The sequence below is a fragment of the Propithecus coquereli genome, unplaced genomic scaffold (genome assembly GCF_000956105.1).
Source record: "Propithecus coquereli isolate 6110/MARCELLA unplaced genomic scaffold, Pcoq_1.0 Scaffold292, whole genome shotgun sequence".
NCBI lineage: Eukaryota > Metazoa > Chordata > Mammalia > Primates > Indriidae > Propithecus > Propithecus coquereli.
In genome coordinates, this window is record NW_012148530.1 from 1752547 (window position 1) to 1763029 (window position 10483).

The 10483-nt window shown below is 35.4% G+C and overlaps 1 protein-coding gene across 1 annotated transcript in view; it reads right to left on the reverse strand.

The window, feature by feature from the left end:
• DST (dystonin) overlaps window positions 1-10483 on the reverse strand; it is a 374223-nt gene that overhangs the window by 192924 nt on the left and 170816 nt on the right. The window contains exons 7-11 of the mRNA XM_012648708.1: window positions 5205-5317; window positions 5003-5109; window positions 2678-2797; window positions 418-513; window positions 194-321 (exon numbers count right to left, since the gene is read on the reverse strand). Coding sequence (XP_012504162.1) covers window positions 194-321; window positions 418-513; window positions 2678-2797; window positions 5003-5109; window positions 5205-5317 — 564 coding nt within the window. The remainder of the gene's footprint in view (window positions 1-193; window positions 322-417; window positions 514-2677; window positions 2798-5002; window positions 5110-5204; window positions 5318-10483) is intronic.

The window sequence follows — 10483 nt, forward strand, 5'->3', positions numbered from 1 at the left end:
AAGAGTTTCTAGATAAGAAAATTAAGGATCCTCAAGACTAAGTGCCTTCTCCAAAGTCACACAGCCAAGGAAACAGAAAAGGTAAATTTTGGTCCTAGGTCTGCCTGGCTCTAAAACTTAAGTTCTTTGCACAAGAACAAAGACTGCCCCACTCCCCCGCCGAGATCCATGGCAGGAAACATCTCTGGCCTACCTTTCTACTTCTGGACGAAGTGCCTTCTCCCTCTCGAGCATGGCAATAATGAGTTTCCCCCACTCTTTTTCTATGTCATTTGGATGATAACCTTGAAGGAGTTTGATGCGTCCAAATTCTATCCAAATCTTGAGAAAACAAAAATATTTAATGTGAAGCAAAGATGTAAAAACAACGTAACAACAAAAAATATGCTTAACACTACAAAGGAAATTTCAGCTTACCTCTAATAATTTATATAGGCGTTTAATTTTTGATTTTTCTGTCTCCTTTGGTGGAATTTCTGTTTCTTTAAACTGTAAATACTGATTATAAAGTGCCTAAAATGAAAGGGAAAATAAATTAAGCGCCAAACTTCAAAGACCTGTTTTTTCATTATCTCACAAGTCCCTACTTCAAATGCTATTTACTGTGTCATATTCATTCAGTGGAATTCCTTTATAAAATTGACAATCAAAAAGATAATACTGATTCCCAGCCAGTTGGAGACCTGGGTTATATGAGATTTGATGACAGTGTAATTATTGATGTGAGCCATGATTCAACATGTACCATATGGGGATCTGGATAATAACAAACCATGGCAGTGTTTACTATGGCTCTTCTAAAAATCTCTCATCACCCAAACAAGAAAACATCCTTTAAAAGATGCACTTTCCAAATGACGCTCTTCAGCTTTTAGTTTTTTGTAAAAATAATCTGATGCAATTCCCATAAAGGAAGAAAAAAAACCTGTTCTATTTTATGGTTATATCCTTGAAAACAGGATTCTTGGCAGATAGATAAGGCTAAAATTTGGTTTCAATGCCCTATTGGCCAATTTAAACAGATTCTTTTCTTCTTTTTTTTTCCTTTGGACTTCTGCAATAACTTGAAATAAACAGATTTTTTTTAATAAACGAAGGTAGATACAATTAGTTGATGGTGCTATTATAGAAGCTTCAACCATATAATTAAATTATCTACTAATTTGTAGATATTAATTTGAGAGCCTCTTAAATATAATTTATTGTATTTATTAACAAAGACCTTCATAAAAAATTATGTAGATAAAACATCTCCACATATAATAAGCATATACTAATTATTTCATCATAATTTATGCTGCTTTAAAACAAAACCCTGTAAATCTTCAGGCAGACAAACTTCTCAAAGATTCCATTCAAAGTTTTGCTAACACAACTATCTGGCATTTCTCATGATATATTTTCTTTCCTGTACTATGTCCTAACCTAGGAACCAGCAAGGAATCGGTGTGGTCACTCAAACTTCTTCCATAACTTTAGGAATCTTGCACTAATCAGAAGCCTGTACAAATTTACCCAAGGGTCTGGACAATAGCAATCCATTTGGAAATAAGTGTGTGTGAAGATGAAATCTGAAATTGATTTGAGCTCAAAATGTAATGTTTTAGGACATCTGTCGGTCACTAAGCACTGAATGCCACTACGTGTTAAACACTGTTCGTGGCACCCCGTGGTGGCAGAAGAAAAAAGCTTTCCTGCCCCGGAAGGTTTTACATCCATTTAGGGAGACATCACACAAAAAACATTAGAACAGTTAAAAAGTTTCATATCATCAGATGCCAAATAACTTCGTGCCAAAGACAAACTCCCTCTGGCAATGGGAATGAGAGCTGTTCCACAGATGTTCTGTATGGACGCAGAAACATAACAAATAACTCCAACAGGGCCCACCCTGGGTTATTACAGTGTTTTTCAATTTCAGTTTGATCATGAAAACAAAGCTTACAAAACAAGGAGTTAAGGCTTTGTAATCAATATTCACATTACTGGCTTCTAGAAATAAAGTAGACTACTTTGCTACTACAGATCTACATATGCAAAATGAAATAATTTATTCTTTGATAAGTTTACATATCTATCATGTCTTTTATATTTCTGTAATGTCCTTGCCTCAAAGAGCTTGACCTAAGTTTTTCAGTATTAGCAAATGTTTTACTAAACCATGAATTCACTCATACTAAAAGTTAGATAAGTATTTTCAAATTCATGGTAAAATACGGTATGTACCTCTCGCTACACAAAAGAAGCCTCTGAGGCAGTTTTTAACAGGATTGAACCACAAGTGTACTCCCAACCACCATCACACTTGTGTGTACTTCCCAGAGGCCCTTTCTGCCAGCCTTCCAGTGGGCTCCAAGCATTTCCCATGCACCAAAAATGATTTGGCAATGTCAGTTCTAGAGACTCTCTCAAATTAAACCTTTAAACACTGAACAAATCAAAGCTTAAGGACTATAAATTTCTTTGAGATGTTGCTCCTATTATGTTTTTCATTATTAATGTTTACCTCTATTTTCTCTTTATAACAGAGAGATGAATAAATCAAAATTTTTGTCTACTTATTAGTGGCTTGCTAAGGGCAACTTTTCTTGAACTTCTAAAATCACAAAATTATTACAGTACTATTTAAAAGTTTACAATCAAATCAATCCTACTTAATTTCTGTAGTGAGACTGACCTTTAGTTCCACAGGATTATTAGGAAATGTTCTCTCAGACATTGTGGTCACATGGTGTCTAATCCACTGGATGAGGTAGTTCACCATATTCTGGTATTCAATCCATTTGACTTCAACATCCTAGAACAACGACATGACAGAAAAGGTTCATGTCTGTATATGATAATGTTCCAATCTAACACGATTTAGTCGGAAGTCATTCTGTGAATTACACATCTTGAAGCCTGACAGAGAGAACCAGCTAAATGTTTTCTTACTTTCTACCCAGGCCCAATCTCTTCCACATAAACAGCTTTAAAAACATGCTATCGACATTTGGCCACTAACACTAGCCCAATGAGTGCCAATTCTGAGCCAAAGATAGTGGCTGCCTATCAGTTCCCACAGGACACTGTGTTGAGAAGACTTCTGAGGCTGTATGCAAGTACAGCAGAAAAAAAATCCATGGTCAATTTAGATATTTTCCAAGTTTCAAGAAAGGGAAAGTCACAGCTTGTATAAGCCAAGTTCGTTCCCACCTCTGCCAACCATTTTAGATCTAAGTCTAAACCGTATCTGAAAGTTGAAAGAGTCATATAATATGTAGGAAACCAGATAGGAATGAAAACTACAGAAAATATATATAGTGGAATTATTCAAGTACTCATTAAGCAAACTTTTTAAAAATGGAAAAAACTGGAAGGCTGTCAACTACTATGTTCAATTAAGTATTTGATGAATGCTTATTATGTTTGACGATTGTGCTAAGTGTTATAAAAAATAATACCTTGAGACATAATACCTATTGTCAAGAGCTACTGTCTAAATGGGGAGGCAAAAGAGATATATAAACATTTAAGCAAAATGAAAAGCAGTATGTAATTACATGTTGAAATAACTGAAACAGGTAGTATATGCTAGAAGTCAAGATAAGAATCAGGTAAGCATGTTTGTGCCTCGAAACAGTCACTGAAAGCTTCTTGGAAAAGGTCGTCTCTGAGCAGTTCTGCTATCATCAGTAAGTAATTGTTGGGGCGTGGGGTGGTGGAGAGAGTAGCTAAAAGACAGGCGAGTCCCAAGTGAGACAGGACACAGACATGGAAATGCCCCAGCTATCAGTAAACAATTCATACTGGGAAATCATAGCTAAAAATGTAGGTGAGCGGGATAGTTAATATATGCAGAGTTTTGTCATATGTCAGAATATCTAGATTGGATTTAACCTTCCAAGCAATATGTAGCCACTGAAAGTTCTCCAGCTAAAGACATCAGGTTTAATAAGATTAATTTGGCAATAATGTGCAGAGTGGTGGGAAGAGGGAAAAAAATAGAGACAGAAAGCCTTAAGAAAGCTATCACCCTAGTTCTAGAGTGATAAGAGGCAGGAGTAGGGTGGAGGCCATGAGAAGAGAAAGCAAGTGGTGGCCAAAAGAAACATTCTGAAGCAAAATTCAACACTGAACTGTGAGGGGCAAGCATGGGAACAAGTTAGTGAGAGATCCAGAGATGATAAGATCTTCGAGAGAAGAAACAGAAGAATATGGAAATAGGTCTAGCACACAGAGCTGGGATAAGAGACCAGAAAAGGGAGATCCTAATCCAAGGGAGCTAATCCAGGCTGAGCTCCTAAATCTCCAGAGTAACATGTAAAAAAAAAAAGGTATCTGCACAGAGGAGAAGAGAAGCCTGAGTGAAGGGAATCATCTCCCAAAATACAGTGTTTCCTGTTCTCTTCTGGAAATGCATAAGCACTTGTTAGCATGAGCACTAGAAAATGCACGATTGAATTGAATTACACAAACCTTTGAGAAACAGAGAACTAATAAAGAGCCCAAAGCTATGTGTCAGAGACCCTGACGAGTTTACTAACTAGCTCTGTTAATCTGGCCAAATCCAGTAACATTCTTCTAGACTCCTCTTTTAAATCTGAAAAATAATATCTAGCTTACTTATTTCATGGGATCATATGAGTTAATAAACTTGAAATTGCTTCCAAAAGTGAGACATTCTATACATAGCAAACAGCAGTTGTAAAACAACAGCAAGCTAAAAATGAAAATCTCCAAATTTTAGGAGTTTACAGCTTTTATTCATAAAATGACCTATAACTCTAAATAGCCTCTTTTATTTATGACACAGAACAAATGTTTTAATTAGTTATATTTTAAATTTAATGGTGGAATGATGCCATGAAATACATAGAGTGCCAGTTTATTAAAGAGTATATTAACTCAAATTCTTTAAAATATATTTGATATTTAAAAACTGCAAAAGTACTATGAAAGAATTCAGTTAACTGGTCATCACTGAATCCATAGCTTCTAGAATGGAAAAATCAATACTCACATTTGCACCAATGCCTTCACCACCTTCAGGGACTTTAGGAAATGCATCATAGAGAGATGAAACATAAGTTATTACTGATTTTTCATCAGGTGAGGAGACATCAACATCTAAAAACAGCAACATAAATTATTTCATGATGTTGATAGACTACTTTTGATCAGGCTTTCATGCCTGTCCATATACGGTCCAGAAAACAACTCACCTTCAGGGTCCAGAAGTCTTATAACACCAATTTTTTCTGCTACATAAAAAGCGTGCTCTAAATTTGCAAGGTTGCTTTGAACAGCAACAGTATTCATGTCTATCAGGTCCGGCCTAGGAAAAAAATTCACCATGTTAATTAAGTTTTCTCATGTGCCAATTCAACATTATATTTACATGTGTACCTATTTATATAACAATGTCTGCAAATAGTAACACTAAGCCTGTGTTAAAATAGAGATTTTTCATCAAACATTTAATATTGCTTACTTCTCTCAGAAACTTTTGTGTGTCGAAAGCAAATATGATGAGGAAAATATAAAAATGTGAACACATATAACTTTGAACAAAGTCTACAAATATCTCATAGTCAAAATATATATGAGTATCTGTCCCATTCAACTGATTTAAGCTCCACTACTCCAGTCGCATCTTCCCAATCCAGCCAGCACCCTCTCAATATTTCTCCCCAAACACAAAAAACTTCATGTCCAGTTCAAGGCCACGTCCATGGCATCCTTACTCTCGCGTGTCCATTCGTGTCACCGCTGTCTTCTATAATCCTACTCAACCTTCCAAGCAGAGATCAACCACACCTCCTCTGGGGGGCCTGGCTGATCCTCCCAGCCCCCATTTCTCTCTCTCTTCCCTATAGTCCTTACAGCTCCTGGCTTGTGCCACTCAAAGAGGCACTTAAGATAATCTTATACTTCTTCGCCCTATTAATTCACTGTTTCGTGTTCATGAATATCTAGTTTCTCCCAACCAGTCAACTCCAAGATAGTAAGTACCACGTATTAATAAAATATAATATTTTGTCCTTCTGCCGAGATAAAAGTGACATATACAGAGTAGACCCTCAATAAATAACTACTGATTAGTTGATAAGTAGGCTGGTCAGTTAGTAATCTGAATCATAAATGAATGGCTAAAATAAGCACTAATTTATAACTTCACAAGCACCCCTGTGTGCATATGCGTGCATGCACACATGTACACACACTCACTCTTTCTCACGTACCAGACGTCATTTGTGAGACTAACATGATACCATGGGGATCATGGGATAACCATGGGGATACTTTGAAGCTAGCTCAATCTACGTGAGATGGGAAAAGACTCCTCAAATACTCCCTGGAACAAAGGTGCAAAATATGGTAGTTGAAAGCGTCACTCAAGACCAGAAGCCAGTCAGGAAACTTTGATCTCAAAAACAAAGCATTAAAAGAACACACAAACAAATGTGGAAATAGCAAAGCCTTCAAAAAAAGTGGCACCCACCCCCAAAAATCACTGAGTAAGAATCTGTTGATCACCTTACAAAAGCAAGGCTCTCTATAATCTCCCAGGCATTCTGGTTTGTTCAAAATAATTATTTGGGGAACCACAGAAAGAGTGGGAGTGTTCAGAGGTAGTGTGGGCGGAGTGAAATGCAAATTATTTTGAATACTACTTGGCAGGCTGCTTATATGAGAAACTCTTTGAAAACATATCATTAATCTTAGAAAGGTAAATGGCAATTTGTACTCTTATTGTTATGGTGACCTCCCAAGAAATATACTTATAGTTTTATAGCACTTTGCACTGTTCATAACCTGGAAATGCAGCTACCATTACCTACATGCTCATATCCCAGGAAATTATTAGGAAATTCTTTAATGTTTTCCATATGCTATCAATATAATCACTCAAAAGTGATCCTACATTTATTATACGAACAATAAATCACTGACAACAACAGAGGTAAACGACAGACCTCTAAAAATAACATTTTTAATTCATATACACGCATATTGAAGAATCTGCCAACTTTAAGATTACCAAACAGGTAAGTATAATAGTGTAGATAAAAAGAAATATCTAAAGTTCTTTCATTTAAAAAATTGCTTTGTTTCCGTAAAGTTAACATATTTTGGAGAAATAAAAAGCAGGCTTTCTGCATCTGCCAAATCTCAGAACAAGAAATGGCATGTTAGTGAGAACCCTGCCATTAGCAAAGAAAGTAAACACTGACTAATCCCAGAGAGAATGAATCAAGTCATTGAAGAATCAAGTTTTTTAACTAGGAGAATAAAACATAAGACTTACTTCAAAATGACAGTCATTTTTGCACAAAAGCAGCTACATAATACAATGAGTTTGAATAAGTCACCTCTTCTAACATGATATTTAACACTTTCATGGCTTTCCTCCACTAAAAGACAGTACTGGATAAAGAAAATTAGTTAACCAAAAACAGAAAAGGGAAAACTTTAAAACCCACTATGAAAATATAAAGCCTGTAGTCTTCAAAATGCTATTCCTTCCCTAGCTCATCTCCTAACAGTGTGGTCATTTCCGTCTTTCAATCTTTCTTTCCTCTGTTTGCCTGGAGCATCCAGAAGAGTCCTGTGCTGTGTCTTCCTTACTTTCCTTCTTTCTATGTAGTCTCACTGGGATAATATGAGCTTTATAATCCTACTCAATCTTTCAAATAGAGATCAAGCCATAGCTCCTCTGCAGGGCCTGGCTGATCTCGCCATTTCTCTCTGTTCCCTACAGTCCTTACAGCTCCTGGCCTGTCAGTTATTTCTCACATACAAAAGATATTTATTTTCATTTTAAAGGTTTCATTTCACTGTAATATCTTTTTATGGATGGTTAGCATGAAATTTCATTTCCGTATTAGGTAAAAGTAACCAAAGAGCACTAGACCATATCGTAAGCATGTAGAAGGTACAGGCCATGTTCCTATATTACATTTTAGGTTAGTTGAACATTAACTATTCTAATTTCCCTATTTTATGGAAACTTTTCAAAATCATATAATATAATCCTTTGCCACCTAAAATAATATATATTAGTCTTTCCATGGAAAAAAGGACAATTTCTTACTTTTTTTACTATTCTATGATAAAGTAATCTTTTCTAAATGACTCAGTCACCATGGATTGTAATTTTTTAAACTTATATTTAATTCCCACCTTTTCTTTCATAAATGATTAAAAACAGCTTACAAAGAAATGAAAATATAAGAAGATAACATCGATTTTAAATTTGAAGTATAAAACCAAGAGAAGGTCTTAAAATGAAGTTGAAAGTGATACCAAAAAGTATAAACCACTTATATGCACACTTAATGCCCTTAATTTGTTCCCAAAATATAGGGCAAAAGGTATCAAACACAGTGCTATCACCAAAATACAAAATAATTGTGGATAAAAAGAATGTTTATCTTTCACACAACACCCATCTTAAAAGAGTATCCTCCCCCGTTAAAATAGATATATATACCAATGTGCTATATACATAAATATGTTTGTGGGCATTTATGCATATATAGGTGTGTGTGTATACATATATATATATATATACACACACATGGATATATGGATATAGTATAAGGATATTATCACCTACACAAACAGACTGCCCAAGACAGTTGAACATTAACATTGCATAAGATATATTTTGGTATAGACACCTCCAAAGTAACTTTCCAATCCTTACTCTATTAATATATTAGCTCACATGAGAATTCAATAGGATTATGTGAGAAAATATGACTTATACAGTGTTGTAAATGGCTGACAATTAGCACAAGAGATTACCTAAGACTACCACATTATATCATGCAAACACCAATACACTCAATTACAAGGAGCATGAGACAAAGTCGAAATATTTGGAAAGCAAGTACTTAGAAGCATCCTAGAGGGAACACTGATTAAAGTTAGCTAACAAAAAGGAAAAAAATGTTAGCTAACAGAAGAGTACATTAAGGCAGACGTAAGATTACCAAATCTCGAACCAAAAATGTGACAATAACTGAAAGGACAGATGTGAGAAATATCAATAGTGAAGGTTCAAATCAGGATTTTTTTTAAAATATGAAAAAATTAAGAGATTTAAATTCATACATTTGTTAGGTTGTGCTGGCTCTCAATCAGCACTTAAGAATTATTTAAGTAAATATAAACAGTTAGGTTTTGGCTAAACCCCATCAGAACCCCTTTCCCACGTTTGAGAAATTTACCTTTCACGAGTCTTAGGAGAAGGAGATGGGCAAAGCCCATTTTCCAACACAAAAACAAAAACAGGGCAGGTTTTTCTCGCCTTTTTTTTTGCTCAAGAACTGTCCACTGCATACCTTGCCCCCACACACGACACTACCTGGCCAACTCAGATTCTTCCTGAGACTTGGTTTCACCATCATCTCTTCCAGGAAATACTTTTCTCTGTTTCCAAATGCTCTCTGCCATCTCTATTTCTAAATTTACCACATTTCATCAGAACTATACATTTGTCTGTCTCTCACATTGGACCATGGGAAGGGCCTGTGTTTTGTCCATGTTCATAATCTCAGTATCTAGCATAAGGCATAGCACGTGAACTTCTGAGGAGTGAATAAATAATAAAGAAATGAATGAGCTATAGGGACTGGAAGGTATTAGTGATTCAAATTCTTGGAGACATTTTCCATCCTAGGTTTGGTCCTTTTCTTTTCTTTTCACTACTTTCTACGGACAAAACCATGATCTATCACTTCCAATCAAGATTTCAATCCTTATCAAAATCCACATGGAACAGGTATTATGTCATACCTTCTCCATATTCTAAACAAGCACACACCCTTTTGAGGTTTCCTAAAGGCTTCTCTCTGCTGAAAACAATTTGAAAAATAGGCATAGAATGAAAACAATAAAAAGCATAAATTGTTGCTTCCAGGTTCCCCCTCCCTTCTTATGCACTCATGTGCCACCAACTTCAGTTTATGGTAAAATTGCCAGTTGGGATGCCTTATAAAATAATAACAATCACAAAACAACAACAGGGACTAATATATAGTGATATACATTGTGTGGTAGGCAATGCATTAAAGAATTTAAAGGCATTATCTCACTTAATCCTCTCAACAACCCTAAGCAGTAAGTTGTGTTATTATCCTGAATTTACAGATGAAAAAAAAAAAAATCAAAGCATAAGGAAGTTACATAACCTAATCAAGAACACAAATCTGGTAAGTGGTAGTCAGGATTTGAACCCAGTCTATCTGAGTGCAAAGCCTGAGTTCTTCACAGCACTATCCTGGCACTATAAACGGAGAACTAACTAAAACAGTAACATCCAATATGAAGCTGAGAACTCCAAATAAAGAAAACAGAGAAGAAATTATGCTTCTGCTATGAGAGAAAATGATAATGATGATAATACCCACAAAGAAACACAAGAAAGCATGTGTGTGTATATATATATGTGAATGTATGTGTGCGTGTATTGACATACTCAGAAAAATAAGAT